The sequence below is a fragment of the Hyperolius riggenbachi genome, chromosome 1 (genome assembly GCF_040937935.1).
Source record: "Hyperolius riggenbachi isolate aHypRig1 chromosome 1, aHypRig1.pri, whole genome shotgun sequence".
NCBI lineage: Eukaryota > Metazoa > Chordata > Amphibia > Anura > Hyperoliidae > Hyperolius > Hyperolius riggenbachi.
In genome coordinates, this window is record NC_090646.1 from 263,062,093 (window position 1) to 263,084,985 (window position 22,893).

General features: G+C 47.2%; 1 protein-coding gene across 1 annotated transcript in view; it reads right to left on the reverse strand.

Moving 5' to 3' along the window:
- The window catches only part of RASSF6 (Ras association domain family member 6), a 114,370-nt gene that overhangs the window by 62,638 nt on the left and 28,839 nt on the right, over positions 1-22,893 (reverse strand). The window contains exon 2 of the mRNA XM_068233439.1: positions 3,318-3,413. Within this exon, the coding sequence (XP_068089540.1) occupies positions 3,318-3,385 (68 nt within the window). The 5' untranslated portion in view covers positions 3,386-3,413. The remainder of the gene's footprint in view (positions 1-3,317; positions 3,414-22,893) is intronic.

The window sequence follows — 22,893 nt, forward strand, 5'->3', positions numbered from 1 at the left end:
GTATGTGGGGTCATAAATGCTGCCATTTTTCTGGATTAAATTGTATCTTGAAGGAAATTGCAAGCCAGCAGATGGGAGCCTTCAAGTGCAATTACACCTTGCTAAAAAAAAAACCTCTTTGTCTTGAAGGGAAATAAAAACAGACACTAATGATTGTAAAAAATATTCAATAACAGGGAAATCAGAAAGGGATGGAGTTCTTTTTTCAACACCGTACAAAGCAGAAACTCAAAAAACAATATGCACATTTGTGTCGCAGCATATAATGCATCTTTATTATGTGTAAAACAATTCAGTTCACACATATTCATTGTCATTGCAAAGCTGTTGCTATGGCTTATTCTTTGCATAAGTTCCTGGTTGCTGTTTATGGAAACAAAGTGTGCTGCAGGACGTGTTCTGGAAATCCAGCTAGGCGTGGAGTAATGCAAATAAACTACAAGGCAATTCATCCGACAAGAAACGGATCTGATTCATAGTGGTGCAGACAGTAATGTTTGTTTTGCTTTTCTATCTGGGTTAATCTGCTGTATTCATTATGATCTCGTACTGAAAATAATATCTTAATTGCCCTACTGTAAAGTAATTTTAGAAAGGCATGTACAAAATATTTACTATACCGTGATGCTTTAAAATGAAACTCTTATTTGGTAGGGTTCTCCAACAAGGAGGGCTTCATTGAAGGGAAATTCAATTTATTGTTCAGTAAAACTAATTGCTTTCTGCTCTGCTCTATATGTCACAATGATTAAAGTGTACCTATGACAAATTGCATCAAGGGATTTATACTTACCTGGAGCTTCTTTAGTCCCCTGTAGTCCATCAGCTTCCTTCGTGTTGCCACTGTCAGCAGCAACTGAGTTGTGGGCCACTGCACATTCCATGCCGGCCGCGCACCCCCAATCACACTCCCACTGCCGGGAGCTCTCTGCACATATGCAGTTTCTTAAAACAGAATGCACAGAATGCTCCCAGCCATGGGAGATTGATCAAGTCTTGCGTGTGGCCGAGACTGAGCATGAGCAGTGGTCCACAACCCGGCTGGATCACTAGTCTCACATCGGCACAATGTAGAGGACCAGACAGGCTCCAAGTGAGCAGACAGGCTACAGGGGGCTGGAGGAAGACCCAGGTAAGTAAAAATCCTTCAATGCAGTTTGTCTTAGGGCCCTTTTACACTTAATCAGTTGCTCTCAGTTATAACTGACTTTTCAAAGTAAGTCCCATGTTTTCCTATGGCACCTTTCAAAAACTGAAATCTTTTTCCCAATGCACTGCTATGGAAAAAACGCGTACTAACGCGTACTAACGCACACTAACGCATACCAACTGATTAAGTGTAAAAGGGCCCTTAGGTTTACCTTAATAACAAACACAGCCATCCCACTGCATTTGTAACAGAAATCCACATACAGGAGTAGGGATCATCAATGAGATGCAAATGATTGTGAGTTGGTGCAGACATATTGATTTATCGCCACTTGAAAATGGACCTAATCAAGTTATGATGGAATTAAATTGGTGCATTTTCAAGCTGCATATATTTGCATAAATCATTACATAACTCTGTATCAACTCATAAGTACTTTGTACAGCACCACTGAATATGTTGGCACTTTATAATAAATCAATAATAATAATTTGCACTGCCATTTTCAAGACTGAGATAAAAATTAGATTTAATCTAATCCCAACAATACTGCTGTAAGTAGTATTGAATGCGTACGTCAAAAAAGGGCATCGTGAAAAAAGGGCGCGGGGTGTAAACGATAAGCACTAATAGCGTTAATAAAAATATTGTGCTGTATTTCGTTTAAAAATAATGTTTTACAAATGTATAAATCATTAAATAATGTGTATGAAATCGGCAATTGTGAAAACGTTAATCTTCCCTGTTTCAAAAGTGAAACTTATAATTAAGTTTCTTAAAAAAATATGATAATATATGTTTCATCGTTGAGATTGTATATTATTGTATATAACCTTCGTTTATTGTTTCTTCTTATAATAAAATCTGAAAATATTGTTTATAACGATGATATAAATATAACTAAGTTCGTAATAAGTGTTGTAAAACATTAGTAAGTATTACTAAAATTTTACTAAAACTATACCTAACCCTAGCCTCACACAGAACCCTCCCTGTACCTACCCCTAACCCCTAGACCCCCTAGTGGTGCCTAACCCTAACCACCCCCCTGGTGGTGCCTAACCCTAAGATCCCCCTGGTGGTGCCTAAACCTAAGACCCCCCTGGTTGTGCCTAAACCTAAACCCCCCCTGGTGGTGCCTAAACCTAAGACCCCCTTTGTGGTGCCTAAACCTAAGACCCCCCTTAGTGATCGCTTTATTGTGTGGAGAATAATGTTTTAAAAACAGTAAAGGATAAAATATATTACAATTTACGTTACGTACTGATCGCTTTATTTTGTGAACAATAATGTTTTACAAACAGTAAGGGATAAAATTTAAAATAACGTTTTAGTTAAATAGGATAAATATGTTTAGTATTTTTATAAACGTTATTCGTCACGGGTGCATTTTCTAAACGTAAATCATCACAAGCAGTTATAAAACATTAAAAATCTCCGGGCGTCGCTTGTAAAACGTTATTATTCTCCGGCGCCCTTTTTTCCTGTTGGGCGCCCATTAAACGATATTTATAATGGGAGTAAATGGCGGCGGCCATTTTGTCCACTAGCTGCCTGCACCCTTTTTTCCTGTTTCCGTATTTAGTAGCATATGCTACACTAGAGCAAAGCATGGATAAAAGTAGCATATACTCCTACTAGCAAAGCCAGCACTTCCAGAGGGGCAAAGTGGAACCTGTCCATTGCCCCGGAGCCTGCTGTTGCCTTCCTTCCCAACCCTACCCCGGTCTCTCCCTCAGTGTATAGTAGTCTGCAGAGTGTTTGCAGTGAATTCAACTCATCTCTTTATTCCTTCTTTGGTCTATGTGCAGGGGCTTGGGGGGTTCTTTGAGCATAACCAGTTGAGGATGGTTTCACAAAGATTTTTAAGAAAGCTTGTAAGGCCAGAGTTAGGTCATGTTGCACAGCTTAGCAACAGTGGGGTGGAAGAAACAGCTAATCTGTAATTGCCATGTGTACAGTGGGCTTTTGAAAAATATCTTACATTTGACAGTTGGGCAGTTGCTGTGAGGAGTGAGATGCAATGGTCCTCTTTAATCATTTCACTACAGCAAATGCCAAAGTCTTGTACACACTATATATGGTTATCAACCTACTGTACTACAGGAATCATCTATAAAACATATTCTATTATATGGCATAGATGCTGCTAAGTTAGCAGACTTACCTTGTGATGTACTTTGACTCCTTGATATTGAATGCTAAATGAGTATCTGGGGTAGCATTCTTGGCCATTTTAAATCACTTTAGGTTTGCTGCATACCTGTAAACAAAAATGAAACAGTTGTTGACATTTGCTTTACTAAGATGCCAGTGTCTACAAGTAGTCCATTCCCTGACAGCACCTGAGTTTTCTCCTAGGTGATAATTTTAAATTTGTCAATAAAATGCCCTTTAAGCCACCAGAAAGCAACAAAATACTCAAAATAATTTTGATAGTACTTTTTCACCTACTTTTTGGTATTTTTTAGTTGAAAAGTGCTGGAAAGTTATTTTAAATTGAAGATGAAAAATTATCTCCTAGGAAAAAGAAAAAGTGAATTGCATATGGCCCCTTGCTGTCCATACACCTTACATAATTACACAGTGTGAACAGATAGAAAGCAAAAGCACTTGCCTGTAATATCTTACAGCACACAACACAACCTCACAACACACACTTAACCTCTTGACGCCCAGCTAACGCCGATCGGCGTAAACTGGTCGTCTGCGGGTTACCATGGAAACGGCCGCTCGATCGAGCGGCCTTTCCATGTCAGTTCACGAAGGGTGTCTCCGTGAACAGCCGGTGAGCCGCCGATCGCGGCTCGCCGGCAAAATGTAAACATGCGGGGAAGAAATCCCCGCTGTTTACATCATACGGCGCTGCTGCGCAGCAGTGCCGTAGGGCAGATCGGCGATCCCCGGCCTCTGATTGGCCGGGGATCGCCGGCATCTGATAGGCGGAAGCCTATCCTATCAGGCGCAGGACGGAACTCCGTGCTGCCCATTACGGAGAGAGGGAGGGAGGGAGGTAAGGAGGCAGAGGGCAGAAATGGCTGCGGAGGGGGGCTTTGAGGAGCCCCCCCCCCCCCCGCAAAACGCAGATGGCCGGCGGCGATCAGAACCCCCGGCAGGACATCCCCCTAGTGGGGAAAAAAGGGGGGAAGTCTGATCGCCCTGGCATAATACTGATCTGTGCTGCGGGCTGGAGAGCCCACGCAGCACAGATCAGGCAAATCACCCCTGGTAGGCAAGTGGTTAAACTGCTTCCCCAAAATCACTTTTTTGCCGCGATTTGCACCAATGCAATGAAACCAGATCTGTCAAAGTGCATAGATTGCACTGTCCCCGAGATACAAACAACTCACCCATCAATGCACACTTCCTTCCTGCACTTTCCCAGCTTAGTGTGTAAATGCAGATTATAGCGCAGCAGAAGCTGTGTTCTCACCTCTCCGCTGGAGTCCAGTGCTGTGCTTCTGCTTGTCTGCTCCCCACTCACCCTAGTGCATAGCATCTCCTACAGCATGTAGCGTGATAACATGAGGGGAGTGAAGTGCCAGCATTAGAGCGAGCAGGAGAAAGACAGGATGGCCACACAGGCATAGCACTGGACTCCAGAGGGGAGGTGAGAGCGCAGCTTCTGTTGCACTATACTTTGCCTTTACACACTGGACTGAACGAGCGCAGGAGGGGGTGGGAACAGATGACAAAGTAAAATGGGACAGAGTGAGGCACAAAGGGGGACAGAGGAAGGCACACAGAGCCAGATCATCCACAAGGAAACTTAAGCAGGTGCCTAGGGCCTGGAGAGAGTCTAGGGGCTCGGTTTGTGCTAGCCCCCAACAAATCTGGCCAAAAAGCTAGGTGGCCATCAAAGGTGGGCCAAAAGTCCTTGATTACCATTTAACCTAGATCCATCTCTGGAGCACGGGGGGCAGACGTGGCACAGGGGGAGTGAAGGTGGCACAAGAAGACACAAGGAAGGAGGCACAAGGGGACAGAAGGAGGCACAAAGGGGGAGAGAAGGAGGCACAAACCACCAATTTGGGAGGCTTAATTTGGGAGGCGAGGCCTAGTTTGGGTTGGGGCTTAGTTAGGGCGGAGCTTAATCAGTGGCATGGCGCCCCTTACGACCAATGGCACTCCAGGCAGTGGCCTGGAATGCCTATGCCTAAAAATGCCCCTGTCATTTTGTGGTCATGCACCAGAAGCAGAGAAAGCCTGAAACATGCCAGCTGAAAACAAGTCTTCTTTATTGATGCTCAATGCCCATAAAAACAGCTGATGCTTTTCTCCAAAGCCACAAGGAGCGTTTAGGGCCAATTTAAAAAGTGTACATTGCTGTGCTATTTATCTCAATAATTAATAATTGAATATATCAATAAATGTGCAGCACACGTGAAGAACTATTTCTTGTTTCTCCTTGGACCCCTTGCAGCCTCAGGCCTGTTCTAAATGGCTGATGCCTTCCTTAGCTGCCCTTATGCGTTTAGTCTTAAAGGATAACTGAAGTGAGAAGAATTTGGAGACTGCCATAGTTATTTCCTTTTCAACAGTACTAGTTGCCTAACTGTCCTGTTTCACTATGGCTGCAGTAGTGTCTGAATAACACAAGAAACAAGCATGCGGCTAATCTTGTTAGATCTGACAATTATGTCAGAAACGCTTGATCTGCTGCATGCTTGTTCACGGTCTATGGCTAAAAGTATTAGAGGGATCAACAGGATAGCCAGGAAACTGGTATTGCTTAAAAGGAAATAAATATGCCAGTCTCCGTCTCCCTCTCACTTTAGTTGTGCTTTAAGGTGCCCATCAATGATACAATATTTATTGTACAATTTTACCACTTCTATATGAGGGTCTACCTAAAGTATCCATTTAAAGTATATCCCCTCAGTTTACCCTTCTACTACAGGTATTTGGTAAGATTGTACTATCAACATTGTATCATTGGTGGGCACCTTTACAGGAGAAAATCGCTTTGCAACTGTATGCTCTTACATGCTGTTCTTGCCAACTCAGGACTGCTACTGTATATAGCTTTTTTTACAAGCTTTCAGAATGTTACGTGACTTCCTCAGGCATGACACAGAACTGATCAGCTGTGTATCATACCTACAGAAAAGAAACGTAACATTCTGAAAGCTTGCAAGGAAACTACCTAGTTATTAAAGCCATTATCCAGATCATCCTTTGTTGTTGTTATAAACGGTAGGCTTTCAATTCTTCTCCACAACTAATAATGAAGGACACGTCTCTTGTCAGTACAGCTAAGATCTCCTACCATCTTTCTGTGTGCAGAAGTCTATGAACAGGTTAATGGGAAATACTGTCACATGCTACATCTGTCTACATAAAGGGATTTCCCACACCAGGAATTTCCAGACTGTGCAGAAAAGTGGTACTCTTTTCTTGAATACAATTAAATTAAAGTGAAAGTTAATGCAACTAAACTAAAGTTAGTTCATTTCATAACAAAAAGGAGGCTATGATAATTTTAGTGGCTAGCATAACCTGAGAACTGTTTGCATAACTAAAAGTGTTAGAAAGAACAGTGGATTACTATAAAAACCAAAAGATGTGGAGTCATAATTGCAAGTAGAACATGCAGTATAGCATGCATGCATTTATGGGTCATAAAGGATAAATACCAACTTAGCATGGATTAGGTTGTTTGGTTGCCTGTTAACGTGTGCCCAGCCAGTAGTTAGTCACCACCAAAGTGTCATATTTTTATGAACAGCCTGCACAGAAATATTTGCATTTTTAATCGGTTCTGGACAACAGGGAATCTACACTGTGTTTGGGTGCTGTTATCCCTGCCAGGGTGTAAATTTCAGCTTCTCATGCCGCGAGGTCTCATCGCTCTTGCTGTTAGCGCTACTCTGCCATCACAGTAGCCTGATCACTCTGCTGTTATGATGACAGTTCATTGGCTCTTGACCCCTTGATCACTGTGAGCCTATCAAAGTGATCACAGTTCGCTTTTCAGAAAATATGTCTCTAGTACTTAAAGGGCCAGAGATTGTGGGTCCGCAAGAGGTTAATGATCCTTTGACATTGATTGTTTAACCACTTGAGGACCACAGTGTTAAACCCCCCTAGTGACCAGGCCAGCTTCCTGTTGGTGGGGTCTGATCGCCCCCCAGATGTTTGTTTGTTTGTTTATTGATAAATATTTATTTGATTTGTTTTGTAATATTTTTTCGTATTTTTTTATTTATTTTACAATCCCCTCTCCCTCCCTCCCCCCGCCAGCCCATTATCTTATGACAGTCAATCACTTCCCAGCCTATGGAGGGGATAGCCATGTCACACGGCTGTCCCCAGTACAGCGCTGCTGCAGATCGCAGCACTGTAGGGGATAATTAGACGGCCGTCTAACAGTCTTCGAGCGGCGATTGCCGCCGGGAGACTGAAGGCGGAGCGTAGCTCCGCCTACCAAGCAGCAGATGCTCGCGCAGCCTGTGCACGATCTCCTGCAAAACAGAGCCCCAGGACTTTACGCCGATCGCCGTTAGGTGGTCCCGGGGCTGCCGCTAGCGTGACGCGGTCGGCTAGAACCTTTATAAATAGTCCCCTCTGAGCTATGTCACTTTAACAGAGACTTGTAGCAGCAACATGTCTCTAGCACAGTTGCTGTAAATGATGCCTCCCTTGTGCCTCATCAACTTCTTGTCCCAAGCTGATATAGCCCAGTAATTTGGAGTTTAATAATCTGGGGCTCCAGCTCCTAAACAATGACCCACATGATCCATAACACTAAAGAGGACAACAAGCATCCTTCCCTTGGCAGCTAGCCACCGCCCCTAAAACATAGTATGTTGGCTGTACACTGCTGCTAGCCTAGTGCTTAGATGATACAAGCAGCAGCACTAAGGCAGGAGATTGTGAGTGGGAGGGATATGGAGGCTGTCATATTTAATTCCTTTTAAACAATGCAAATTGCCAGACTGTCCTACTGATCCTCTGCCAGGGGCGTAACAATAGCCATATCAGCCATAGCAACTGTTATGGGGCCCTGGAGTAAAGGGGGCCCAAGCTGTAATTTGTTCAGTATTTTTTTTTATTTTCTCCACACTCTGACTTAATTTCAGTGCCGGTAGACTGTTTGCAGTGTACATTGCATAGGAATGTACATTGGCCAGTCAACTTATATCTTATAGGATAGGGGCAGTGGCATTGCTCTTGAGTGCCTAGGTCTGAGGGCCTCAAATTTCTGCTATGGGGCCGCATAATCTCTAGCCTCTGTCTGAAATAATTTAGCCAGAGACCCTGAACAAGCATGCAGATCAGATGTTTGATGAACAGAGGAGGACAAAAAGTCCAGCACTATGTGGTTTATCACCAGTAAAGTGCGGGTGCATTCATTAGCATACCTAAACAATGTTCATTGCAATGTACAGTTATTTGCAAATGCAAAGCAATAGCAAATCTAATGAGCAGGAGTAAGAGTAGTGGCAGTAGGCGACTGTGGTGCATGGCCTAACAACCATTTTGTGGAGTTATTCCTGGACATATCTGAGGCTAGGTGCACAAATACACTGCATAGTGTCAGACTTTCTGTCTTCCTGTGTTGGTCCAGCACTACACCTTTGTCTTGAGAACATGAAGGTGTAACCGGAGTGTCTGCTGGTGACAGCTGCATCCTCACCACTGATGCATGTCCGGAGTGCCAGCCCACTCTTTACACTGACAAATCAGATATTTGAACAAAGTTTGACTTGATTTGCTGCATGCTTGTTTCAGGTGGGTGATTCAGACAGACACGACTGATTCATGAAAGAAAGTAGGACACCATACAACTGGTATTGTTTAACTGGTTCCGGACTGACTCAGTATGAATCCACATCCAACAGGTAGTGCTGTGCTCTGACCGGACGTAGATTCAACGTCCTAATGAATGATGCGTCCCCGCCGTTACTGCCGATCTAGCCACTTTGAACCCGCCGCAATTCGGCAGAGCTCTGTAAGCAGGTCAGCAACCCCTTTTATTGGCTCCTGACCGCGCGATCACGGAGAACCAATCACTTTGGCTCCCATTGATAGACAGCGTCAGGAGCCAATGAAAGCGGCTCCTGACTAGAGATGGCTCGAACCTTCGATTTTCGGTTCGCGAACCTCGAACGCGAACCTCCGCAAAAAGTTTGGTTCGTGCGAACTTTCGCGAACCGCAATAGACTTCAATGGGTAGGCGAACTTCAAAAACTAGAAACATTTATGCTGGCCACACAAGTGATGGAAAAGATTTTTCAAGGGGTCTAACGTCTGAGTTTTTGCATGGCAGAGTGGGATACACGCCAAAAGTCCCGGGGAAAAATCTGGATTTGATGCACAGCAGCGTTTTAAGGGCAGAAATCACATTGCATGCTAAATTGGAGGCCTAAAGTGCTTTAAAACATCTTGGATGTGTGGTGGGAGCCTGAGAAACGGCTACCACCACACATCCAAGGAAGGAAGCAGGCATGCTGTGGGCAAAGGAGCAGGAACGGCTACCACCACACATCCAAGGGAGGCAGCAGGCATGGCATGCAAGTCCCGACTCAGGGAGGTAGTGACGAAAAATAACAATACAGGAGGGTAGTGGTGCTCAAATACCCCTTTTCAAAATTCGAGTTAGGTCGAATTCGAATAGTAAATTATTCGAGATCAGTCGAATATTCGAGTCGAATAATTTTTACTATTCGATTCAACCTCGGAATTCGAGCTCACTATTCGAGTCGGTATTCGAGCTCATTATTCGAGCTGACTATTCGAAATGGCCTTAAATAGCTTCCAACACTTGTTTTGAGGGTGAATGATGCAAGAAACCTCTTTTTTTTCCAAGTAACAACAGCAAGTGATTATGTGGGGATGTTCCTTTAAAAAAAAAAGTTGAAAAGAGAAGTTGTGTCCAGAAATTTGTTCAGTACTGTATATACTTCTTCTTCTTCTTCTTTATCTTCTATATCTTCTTCTTCTTCTTCTTCTATATCTTCTTCTTCTATATCTTCTTCTATATCTTCTTCTTCTTTTATATTGTCTTCTTCTTCTTCTTCTTCATCTTCTTCATCATCATCTTCTTCTTCTTCATCTTCTTTTTCTTCATCTTCTTCATCTTCTTCTTCATCTTCTTCTTCATCTTCTTCATCTTCTTCTTCTTCTTCTTCTACATCTACTTCATCTTCAACTTCTTCATCTTCTTCTTCTTCTTCATCTTCTTCATCATCTTCATCTTCTTCATCTTCTTCATCTTCTTCATCTTCTTCTTCTTCATCTTCTTCATCTTCTTCATCTTCATCTTCTTCATCTTCTTCTTCTTCTTCTTCTTCATCTTCTTCATCTTCTTCTTCATCTTCTTCTTCTTCTTCATCATCTTCTTCTTCTTCATCTTCTTCATCTTCATCTTCTTCATCTTCTTCATCTTCTTCTTCTTCATCATCTTCATCTTCTTCTTCATCTTCTTCTTCTTCATCATCTTCATCTTCTTCTTCTTCATCTTCTTCTTCTTCATCTTCTTCTTCTTCATCTTCTTTTTCTTCATCTTCTTCATCTTCTTCTTCATCTTCTTCTTCATCTTCTTCATCTTCTTCTTCATCTTCTTCATCTTCTTCTTCTTCTTCTACATCTACTTCATCTTCAACTTCTTCATCTTCTTCTTCTTCTTCATCTTCTTCATCATCTTCATCTTCTTCATCTTCTTCATCTTCTTCTTCTTCATCATCTTCATCTTCTTCTTCATCTTCTTCTTCTTCATCATCTTCATCTTCTTCTTCTTCATCTTCTTCATCTTCTTCATCTTCATCTTCTTCATCTTCTTCTTCTTCTTCATCTTCTTCATCTTCTTCTTCATCTTCTTCTTCTTCTTCATCATCTTCTTCTTCTTCATCTTCTTCATCTTCATCTTCTTCATCTTCTTCATCTTCTTCATCATCTTCATCTTCTTCATCATCTTCATCTTCTTCTTCATCTTCTTCTTCTTCATCATCTTCATCTTCTTCTTCTTCATCTTCTTCATCTTCTTCATCTTCATCTTCTTCATCTTCTTCTTCTTCATCTTCTTCTTCTTCATCTTCATCTTCTTCTCCTTCTTCTTCTTCTTCTTCTTCTTCATCTTCTTCTTCTTCTTCTTCATCTTCTTCTTCTTCATCTTCTTCATCTTCTTCTATATCGTCTTCTTCTTCACTTATTTCTCTTTTCAAATTTTTTTTTTTAAAGAAATGCAGCTATTTTTGAGCGTAACAAATAGCTGGTGGCGCACGCATGTTGGAAGCGCCATTGTATGTGCTCCCTGGCAGTGGAAACGCACAGACAGCAGGAGGTAAATTCAGCAGCAGGAGGAGGAGGATGAGTGTGTGGCAGCAGGCAGTCAATGAGGCAGGCAGCGTGACATAATAGCCCTGGTACCTAGCGGTGATACCAGGGCTGTAAATAAACACAGCAGGCAGGAGGTCCCAGACAGCGGTCGTGCAGCCCACATTGTGTCCAATACACAACTGGGACAACACAGTTTTCAACCCGGGCACCTCAGAAAAATTAAACCTTTTTTTTTTTTTTTTTTATGGTTTTGTAGTTTTGGTTTTACAACCAATTACACAGATATAGCTATTTTTTGACGTAATAGCTGGTGGCAGAGTGGCAGCAGAAGGTAAATCTGTGTACCCTGGCGTTGGGAAACACAGACAGACAGACAGCAGCAGCAGCAGCAGGAGGAATGGAGGAGTAATGTGAGCAGCTATTGTTTGACGTAATAGCTGGTGGCAGAGTGGCAGCAGAAGGTAAATCTGTGTACCCTGGCGTTGGGAAACACAGACAGACAGCAGCATCAGCAGGAGGAATGGAGGAGTAGTGTGAGTGTGGCAGCAGGCAGGCAGCGTGACATAATAGCCCTGGTACCTAGCGGTGATACCAGGGCTGTAAATAAACACAGCAGGCAGGAGGTCCCAGACAGCGGTCGTGCAGCCCACATTGTGTCCAATACACAACTGGGACAACACAGTTTTCAACCCGGGCACCTCAGAAAAATTAAACCTTTTTTTTTTATGGTTTTGTAGTTTTGGTTTTACAACCAATTACACAGATATAGCTATTTTTTGACGTAATAGCTGGTGGCAGAGTGGCAGCAGAAGGTAAATCTGTGTACCCTGGCGTTGGGAAACACAGACAGACAGACAGACAGCAGCAGCAGCAGCAGGAGGAATGGAGGAGGAATGTGAGCAGCTATTGTTTGACGTAATAGCTGGTGGCAGAGTGGCAGCAGAAGGTAAATCTGTGTACCCTGGCGTTGGGAAACACAGACAGACAGCAGCAGCAGGAGGAATGGAGGAGTAGTGTGAGTGTGGCAGCAGGCAGGCAGCGTGACATAATAGCCCTGGTACCTAGCGGTGATACCAGGCCGTAAATGAACACAGCAGGCAGGAGGTCCCAGACAGCGGTCGTGCAGCCCACATTGTGTCCAATACACAACTGGGACAACACAGTTTTCAACCCGGGCACCTCAGAAAAATTAAACCTTTTTTTTTTTTTTTTTTATGGTTTTGTAGTTTTGGTTTTACAACCAATTACACAGATATAGCTATTTTTTGACGTAATAGCTGGTGGCAGAGTGGCAGCAGAAGGTAAATCTGTGTACCCTGGCGTTGGGAAACACAGACAGACAGACAGCAGCAGCAGCAGCAGGAGGAATGGAGGAGTAATGTGAGCAGCTATTGTTTGACGTAATAGCTGGTGGCAGAGTGGCAGCAGAAGGTAAATCTGTGTACCCTGGCGTTGGGAAACACAGACAGACAGCAGCATCAGCAGGAGGAATGGAGGAGTAGTGTGAGTGTGGCAGCAGGCAGGCAGCGTGACATAATAGCCCTGGTACCTAGCGGTGATACCAGGGCTGTAAATAAACACAGCAGGCAGGAGGTCCCAGACAGCGGTCGTGCAGCCCACATTGTGTCCAATACACAACTGGGACAACACAGTTTTCAACCCGGGCACCTCAGAAAAATTAAACCTTTTTTTTTTTTATGGTTTTGTAGTTTTGGTTTTACAACCAATTACACAGATATAGCTATTTTTTGACGTAATAGCTGGTGGCAGAGTGGCAGCAGAAGGTAAATCTGTGTACCCTGGCATTGGGAAACACAGACAGACAGCAGCAGCAGGAGGAATGGAGGAGTAGTGTGAGTGTGGCAGCAGGCAGGCAGCGTGACATAATAGCCCTGGTACCTAGCGGTGATACCAGGCCGTAAATGAACACAACAGGAGGTCCCAGACAGCGGTCGTGCAGCCCACATCGTGTCCAATACACAACTGGGACAACACAGTTTTCAACCCGGGCACCTCAGAAAAATTAAACCTTTTTTTTTTTTTAATGGTTTTTTGGTTTTGTTTGTAAAACAAATTACACAGATATATAGCTATTGTTTGACGTAATAGCTGGTGGCAGAGTGGCAGCAGAAGGTAAATCTGTGTACCCTGGCAGTGGGAAACACAGACAGACAGCAGAAGGGCAGTACACAGCAGCCCACTGTAGGTGTAAAATGTGTGGCTGCAGGCGACGTAATAGTCAAAGTGAACCAGGCTGGCTTAGTGAGCAGGAGCCAGGAGGTGGTAAAGGGTGGTAAGGCACATTAACGATGGTTCTTAGCCAGTTCATGTCCCCCTCTCGCCGACAACAGGGGCCAGGAACTCGCCTTCCACCCACGCCTGGTTCATCTTGAGAAACGTCAGTCTGTCCACAGACTTGTGAGACAGACGTGAGCGTTTCTCGGTGACCACACCACCAGCTGCACTGAAGCAGCGCTCGGACAGCACGCTGGAAGGGGGGCAGGACAGCACTTCCAGGGCGTACTGCGCCAGCTCGCTCCAGATCTCCAGGCGCTTGACCCAATACTCCATGGGATCAACAGGGGCATCGCTGTCAAGCCCGCTGTAGGACCCCATGTAGTCAGCCACCATGCGGGTCAGGCGCTGGCTGTGACCGGTGGAGGATGCTGCTGCATGCACCTCCTCTCTAGTCACTGCTGCCGGAGCCTCTACAGTCCTGTAGAGCTCATGGCTGAGAGACAGCAGGTCTGTGGGGCGCTTGCTGCTGGATGCAGGCACCTGCTGCTGCCTCTGTGCTGGCTGCTGGACAGTGGGGGTGGAAGGCTGGGGGAAGGCTTCCTCCAAGCGCTCAACAAGGGCCTGCTGCAAGCTCCTTATTTGTTGCGCTGGGTCTCCTCCTGCAGGCGGCAGGAACTGGCTCAACTTCCCCTTGAGGCGTGGGTCCAACATCATGCTGATCCAGATGTCCTCCCTCTGCTTCATCTGGATCACCCTGGGGTCTCTGCGCAGGCACGTCAGCATGTGCGCTGCCATTAGGAAGAGGCGGGCCACGTCTGCTGGCACATCGACGGCAGTGCTGCTGTCCTCATCCTCCTCCTCTGCCTCGTCAGCCTCATCCTCTCTCCACCCCCGCACCAACTCAGCTGCACTATGCTGATCCCCCTCATCAGCAGCAAGGTCAGGGACCTCCACCAAGTCCTCCTCCTCCTCCCCCTCAGAGGTGGACTGTGCAGCTGCTTGCCGCTCCTGCTGGTCCAAGGCTGCCGCTCCCTGTTCCAGCAAAGCATCGAGGGCCCTGTTCAGCAGACAAACCAGGGGCACCCACTCGCAGACCATAGCATGGTCCCTCACCATGTTAGTGGCCTGCAGAAAGGGAGCCAGCACTAAGCACACCTGCTGCATGTGCCTCCAGTCGTCATCGGGGACGATGGATGGGATGTTGCTGGTCTTGTCCCTTTTCTGAGCGGCAGAAACAGTGGCCAGGGCAAGGTACTGTTTGACAGCGCGCTTCTGTTCAACCAGACGCTCCAACATTGCCAGGGTGGAGTTCCAGCGAGTCGGAACGTCAAGGATCAGCCGATGGCGTGGCAGATCCAGCTCCTTTTGCACGTCTTCCAGGCTCGCACAGGCTGCAGCCGAGCGCCGGAAGTGACGCACAACGTTCCTTGCCGTTTCCAGCAGTTCGCCCATCCCCTGGTAGGTGCGCAAGAACTTCTGCACCACCAGGTTCAGCACGTGGGCAAGACAGGGGATGTGGGTCAGGTTTCCCCTGTCTATTGCGGCAACCAGATTGGCCCCATTGTCGGCCACCACCTCTCCGACTCTGAGGCCTCTGGGGGTCAGCCAAATCCTCTCCTGCTCCTGGAGTTTGGCCAACACATGGGTTGCCGTCAGCTTGGTCTTCCCAAGGCTGACCAAGTGCAGCAGCGCTTGGCAGTGGCGGGCCTTCACGCTGCTGCTGAGGCGGGGGGTTTGGCCAGGTGTGCCGGAGGATGGCAGAGGATCGGAGGAAACTGCTGCAGTTCCCCTGACCCTGCGGGGTGGCACCACCCACTGTGTTGCTGCTGCTGCTGTGCCCGCTGCTGCTCTCCCATCCTCACCCCCTTCCACCAAGCTGACCCAGTGGACAGTGAAGGACAGGTAGCGGCCTGTCCCGAAGCGGCTGCTCCAGGAGTCCATGGTGACGTGGACCCTTTCACCAACCGCGTGCTCCAGCCCTCGCTCCACATTGGCCATCACAAAGCGGTGCAGTGCAGGAATGGCCTTGCGGGAGAAAAAGTGTCTGCTGGGGAGCTGCCAGTCTGGGGCTGCGCAAGCAAGCAGCGCACGAATGTCGCTCCCCTCCTGCACGAGCGTGTACGGCAGGAGTTGGGAGCACATGGCCCGTGCCAGCAAGCCGTTCAGCTGCCGCACGCGACGGCTGCTGGGAGGCAGAGCCCTAACCACCCCCTGGAAGGACTCGCTCAAAAGGCTCTGGCGTGGCCTTTTGCTGGCACGGGAATCAGCAGACACAGCGGAGGAGGCCACTGAGGACTGGCTGCCAGAACAGGCCTCAGTGTCGGCGGCAGGAGTTGCAGAGGGGGGAGGAGCAGTGCGTTTCCGCACTCCTGCTGGTGCTGCTGGAGGAGCAGGAGGGCGGGTGGCTGCTGTTGCTGCTGCTGCTGAAGGCTGTGCAGTGATGGGTGTGGTGCCACTGCCTGCACCAGATGCCTTCAGCCTCTGGAACTCCTGATGCTGGTGGAAATGTTTCGCAGCGAGGTGGTTGATGAGCGAGCTGGTGCAGAACTTTAAGGGGTCTGCACCTCTGCTCAACTTCCGCTGACAGTGGTTGCAAGTGGCGTACTTGCTGTACACTGTGGGCATGGTGAAAAAGCGCCAGATTGGTGACAGAAACATCCCCCTACGGCATGGAAGCGCTGCTGCCTGTCTCCCTGTGGTGGTTTGGGGGGGGGGGCTTGGGGGGCTTGGGTGCGGCTGGTGGTGGTACTGGCAGATGCTGCTGCTGCTGCTGCTGAGCCTGAGACACCAGCAGGCTGTGGGACCTGCCTACTGCTGCTGCCAATGCTTGCAATGATGCGCCTCCTTGCAAGGCCCACAAGAGCATCCTCCTCCTCCTCCTCAGAGCTGCTGAGGACGACATCCCCTGGAGGTGGTGGCACCCAGTCTCTGTCTGTCACCGGGTCATCAACATCCTCCCCCTCCTGAAACATGTCCTGCTGGGATGAGGACCCCTCAAACTCCTCTCCTGATGCATGGATGGGCTGCTTGACTGTCGCCACAGTCTTGCTGTCCAATCCCTCATCCCCCAAAGTGCCCATCAGCATCTCCTCCTCAAGATCGCCAACAACAGCAGACAATTTACTCATGATGCCTGGGGTCAAAAGACTGCTGAATGACAGGTCGGCGAGTGACGGTGAACTGGCCTCCTCCCCAGACCCTGCTGGGCGGCTGCTGCGAACAGGGGTGGTGGTGGTGGTGGTGAGGGTGGAGGCCTCAGATGCAGAGCTGATGGCGGGCTGCTCATCCTCCGTCATGAGTTGCACCACAGTGTCTGCATGCTTTTCCTCAATGGGACGTTTCCGACCCGGCTGGAGGAAAATCGGAGCAGGTGCTACACGCTGCTGCTGCTGTGTCTCTGCAGCGTGAGTTGCAGATGCTCCTGCTGGGCGGCGCCCAAGGCGTCCACGGCCAGTGGCTATGGGAGGAATGTTAGCCACTGACGCTGCTGCTGCTGCGGAACTGTGCATGGTGGCGCGCCCGCGCCCGCGGCTTGCCACAATGCTGCTCCCTCTCCTCCTGATAACCTTGCTGCCCTTCCCCTTGCCCAAACCGCGCTGGCTGCCACTTCCAGACATCTTCGATGTTTTGGGCGTATAGACAAAAGTTTTTTTAAAAGGGCGGGTGAAAAGTGGGGTACTTTAATGGAGTGGGTTGGTGGGTGAGGTGACTGAGTGAGTGTCCCTAGTACAGTAAGTAAGTAGTAACAGTCAGGAAGTACAACTAGCAGTTACAACTTACAATAATCAGTAGTAATCACAAGTAAATTTAGTGTGTGTACACTACAGACAGTGAGTGCACGCACGCGCAAACACGCGCAGGAGCTAGCCTATGAACAGTGACTGAGTGAGTGTCCCTAGTACAGTAAGTAAGTAAGTAGTAACAGTCAGTAAGTACAACTAACTAATTACAATAATCAATCAGTTATCAGAAGGAAATAGAGTGTGTGTAGTGTGTACACAGACAGTGAGTGCACACACGCAGGAGCTAGTAGCCTATGAACAGTGACTGAGTGTCCTAGACTCCTAGTACAGTAAGTAGTAACAGTAAGTACAACTAACTAATTACAATAATCAATCAGTTATCAGAAGGAAATAGAGTGTGTGTAGTGTGTACACAGACAGTGAGTGCACACACGCAGGAGCTAGTAGCCTATGAACAGTGACTGAGTGTCCTAGACTCCTAGTACAGTAAGTAGTAACAGTAAGTACAACTAACTAATTACAATAATCAATCAGTTATCAGAAGGAAATAGAGTGTGTGTAGTGTGTACACAGACAGTGAGTGCACACACGCAGGAGCTAGTAGCCTATGAACAGTGACTGAGTGTCCTAGACTCCTAGTACAGTAAGTAGTAACAGTAAGTACAACTAACTAATTACAATAATCAATCAGTTATCAGAAGGAAATAGAGTGTGTGTAGTGTGTACACAGACAGTGAGTGCACACACGCAGGAGCTAGTAGCCTATGAACAGTGACTGAGTGTCCTAGACTCCTAGTACAGTAAGTAGTAACAGTAAGTACAACTAACTAATTACAATAATCAATCAGTTATCAGAAGGAAATAGAGTGTGTGTAGTGTGTACACAGACAGTGAGTGCACACACGCAGGAGCTAGTAGCCTATGAACAGTGACTGAGTGTCCGAGACTCCTAGTACAGTAAGTAGTAACAGTGAGTACAACTAACTAACTAATTACAATATTCAATTACAATAATCAATCAGTTATCAGAACTTGGAAATAGAGTGTGTGTAGTGTGTACACAGACAGTGAGTGCACACACGCAGGAGCAGCTAGTAGCCTATGAACAGTGACAGTGAGTGTCCTAGTACAGTTACAGTATATAACTACAATACTAATACAATCAGTAGTAAAGGACAGCAGAAATACTGGTATAGAATAGAGAGAAATAAACAGAGGACAGGAGGACAGCTGCCCACACAGGCAGGCCCTGAGGCCTAAAGCTGTAAGCCTGCAGCAGCTGGCCTGTCTCTATGTAACACAAAAGCTACTAACTAAAATACAATGTCTAACTAACTAACAACAATATAGGTGTGTATAGGAGGTGTATGTGAGCAAAAACGCTAGGTAAATGACCACAATAAAGCTCTTGCTAAGCCAAAGCACAAAGGAGCAACTCTCTCTCTATGCAAGTCTCAGGCAAGGACGGAGAAACGTAACATGGCGGCCGCTATTTATAGGGTAGGGGCTGGCCAGGGTCCCCCTCTGTGATTGGCTGCCATCAGAGGGCCTGGGAGCCCTCTGATTGGCTCTAAGGACATCAATCTGGGCTATGACGCTATTCGAGCTCGGTACCGAGCTCGAATAGCGCCGTTTGCTCGAATAGCTCGAATAGTGAATGGGCTATTTGAGTGTACGCTAATAGCCCATTCGAATAGCTGCAGCTATTCGGAGCTCGAATACCGAGCTCGAATAGCTGAAAAAGAGCTCGAATATTCGAGCTACTCGAATATTCGAGCTCTGCTGAGCACCACTGCAGGAGGGCTTTCGAGGCCCGAATCAACTTTAAATCCTTTAACAAGTATCTGTTATGGAGGGCAAGTCAGTACCTTTAACGATCAGGTAGTGTAATTAGTGTACTGCTTCACACTGACAGACCAAACTCACTGTGTAACGCACCGCAGACAGCTGTTTGTGTAGTGACGGCCATGCTGGACTACTGCGCACCATGGTGAGATTACTCTTCCTCAGTGAATTCAGGTAATGTCTGAATGCCTTATCAACTTTCAATGGTTCTTTCTCTACCATTGTTAAAGCTTACATCTATTTTTTTAAATATTTGTTCTGCTTGCTGTTCAGTACCATTAACGAGAATCTGTTATGGAGGGCAAGTCTGCCATTCATTCAACTGTGTGACTGATAAACTTTCCATATTACTTTCTCAGTACCATGGTGACCACGGGTAATCGCCGGGGAATCAGGGTTCGATTCCGGTCCAGAGTGGGAGCCTGAGAAACGGCTACCACCACACATCCAAGGGAGGAAGCAGGCATGGCATGCAAGTCCCGACTCAGGGAGGTAGTGACGAAAAACAACAATACAGGAGGACTTTCGAGGCCCTGCTGTATATGAGACGAATCAACTTTAAATCCTTTAACAAGAATCTGTTATGGAGGGCAAGTCTGCCATCCATTCAAGTGAAAGGTATGCACTGACTGCCAGGTATAAGACAATGTGCAGTGACAGATGCAGTGAAAGGTATGCAGTGACTGCAAACAGCTGTTTGTGTAGTGACGGCCGTGCTGGACTGGTGTGCACCATGACGAGAGTGCAGGTGATGGCGGCTTTCCAGCCCATATGGTCACCGGGCTGAGGTAGCTCAATTACAGAACAGTGACTGTCCAGCTAATCGAATTTGGTCTGTCCACAATAAAGCAACGACCTTATTACCTTGGGTGTGCCCCCCCCCCCCCGCCCCCCCCCCCCCCAGCGGCCTGCAGGCAGAAATGCTATGTGGGGACCGACTTAGTCATAAGGCAGGCAGTCACACGGCGTGCAGGCAGAGATGCTGTGTGTGGGGACTGACTTAGTCTTCGGGCGGGCAGTAGCCCTCTGTTATCCATGCCTCATTCATTTTGATAAAGGTGAGGTACTGAACACTTTTGTGACCTAGGCGACTTCTCTTCTCAGTGACAATGCCTCCAGCTGCGCTGAAGGTCCTTTCTGACAAGAAGCTTGAGGCAGGGCAAGACAGAAGTTGGATGGCAAATTGTGACAGCTCTGGCCACAGGTCAAGCCTGCGCACCCAGTAGACCAGGGGTTATTTGCTGCTCACAGTGTCTACATCCACACTTAAGGCCAGGTAGTCGGCTACCTGCCGGTCGAGGCGTTGGTGGAAGGTGGATCCGGAAGGGCTAAGGCGAGACGTTGGACTAAAGAATGTTCGCATGTCCGACATCACCATGAGATCGCTAGAACATCCTGTCCTTGCCTGCGTGGACATGGGAGGAGGAGGATTACTGGCAGTGGCACCTTTATTCCATTGTGCTGTGACATCATCCTTAAACGCACTGTAAAGTATAGTTGCCAGCTTGTTCTGCAAGTGCTGCATCCTTTCTGCCTTCTGGTGATTTGTAAACATCGCCGCCACTTTGTGCCTATACCGAGGATCTAGTAGCGTGGCCACCCAGTACAGCTCATGCTCCTTGAGTTTTTTTATACGGGGGTTCCACAGCAGGCTGGACAGCATGAAAGACGCCATCTGCACAAATTTGGATGCAGATGTACTATCCATCTCCTCTTGCTCTTCCTCAGTGATGTCAGCTAAGTTCTCCTCTCCCCAGCCACGAACAATACCACGGGAAAGTTGAGCAGAACAAGCCCCCTGCGACGCCTGCTGTGGTTGTTCTTCCGCCTCCTCCTAAAAAAAAAAACACCTTCCTCATCATCTGACTCCTCTTCCCCACATGACTCTTCCTCCCCCTCCTCCTCCCCCCTCCACTGTGCTGCCGCAGGTGTTAAGGAAACATCTGGTTCTGAGAATTCATCCCACAACTCCTCCTCCTGTTCCTGTAACTGTTCCTGTTCACGCTCCTCCACAGCTTGATCCACCACTCTACGCACGGCACGCTCCAGGAAGAAAGCATATGGGATCAAGTCTCTGATGGCGCCTTCACTGCGACTCACCAAACGGCCGGCGTTCTGACAATCTTGGGAGTTGATGGGACATGCCTTCTTCTGAGCACTATACTTTGGGTCAGGGCCACACAAAATCACATCAACACAACCTCGAACAGCTTTTTTCTTCTACCTGGTCTGGCTTGCGGATCCCTCTTTGCTTGCACAACCTCGAACAGACCTGCCGGGTGGCCTGCCTCTGGCTCTGCCTCTGCCTGTTGTTTTGTCCGTATCGGGGGGGAGGGGGATGAAGTGAAAGGTATGCACTGACTTGACTAATACAATGTGCAGTCACACAGGTGCAGTGAAAGTTATGCAGTGACTGGTATTACAACACAATGTGCACCTGTCACACACGTGCAGTTAACAGGTATGCACAGACTGGTATATTAAACAGCATGCGGTCACACAGGTACTGTGAACAATTATGCAATGACTAGTATTACAAATTTGCAGCTGTCACACACACAGGTACCGTGAACAGGTGCAGTGACTGGTGGTATATAACACTGCGTGCGCTCACGTAGGTAGGTAGGTGCACTGAACAGGTGGGTATGCAGTGAGTGGTATAACAAGTGTGCAACTGTCACACACACAGGTACCGTCAATAGGTGCAGCGACTGGTGGTATATAAAACTGTGTGCACTCACGTAGGTAGGTAGGTGCACTGAACAGGTGGGTATGCAGTGATTGGTATTACAAATGTGCAGCTGTCACACACACAGGTAGTCACTAAATGTGCTGGGCCTAGCAGTGGCACAGTAGGAATTACCGAGGGGCCAAGGTCCAGCAGCTGTGACTGACTGACAGGGCTGTATATGCAACACAAGTGTCTGTGGGACACATACACGCACAAAAAAAGAAATAGATTACAAGAACAACATCAGCTCTCAAAAGAGCTGTTGATGATGAGGAGTGCTTTTTAGCAATAAGTATCAGCAAGAAGGAGCAACCTAACAAGCCTAACACAAGAGCCTAACTAAGCTTTCCCTATGTCAGCAGGTTCTCTCCCTTCTCTAATTACTGCAGCCGCACGAGTGAGTGAAAAGGCTGACGCTGCCTGCGTTTTATAAGGGGGGGGGAGGCTCCAGGAGGGAGTGTAGCCTTATTGGCTACCCTGTATCTGCTGACTATGATGTAGAGGGTCAAAGTTGACCCTAATGATGTAGTATAGGGGGCGGGTCGATCTCACATATAGTTCGCGGTTCACTACGAACAAGTTCGTGTGTGAACCATTCAGGCCATCTCTACTCCTGACAAGCTGTCAGCACTCTGCCGTCATAGAGACAGCAGAGAGAGGAGCCAGCGGCGATGGGGCAGCGTCGTGACCGGCGAGAGTGGCCGGTATGTGCGGCAATTTGTGTTTTACCGTACCAGCAGTCTCTGGTCCTTAACCAATTGAGGACCACGGGCTTTACCCCCCTTAAGGACCAGACCCTTTTTTTCTATTCAGACCACTGCAGCTTTCACAGTTTATTGCTCGCTCATACAACCTACCACCTAAATGAATTTTGGCTCCTTTTCTTGTCACTAATAAAGCTTTCT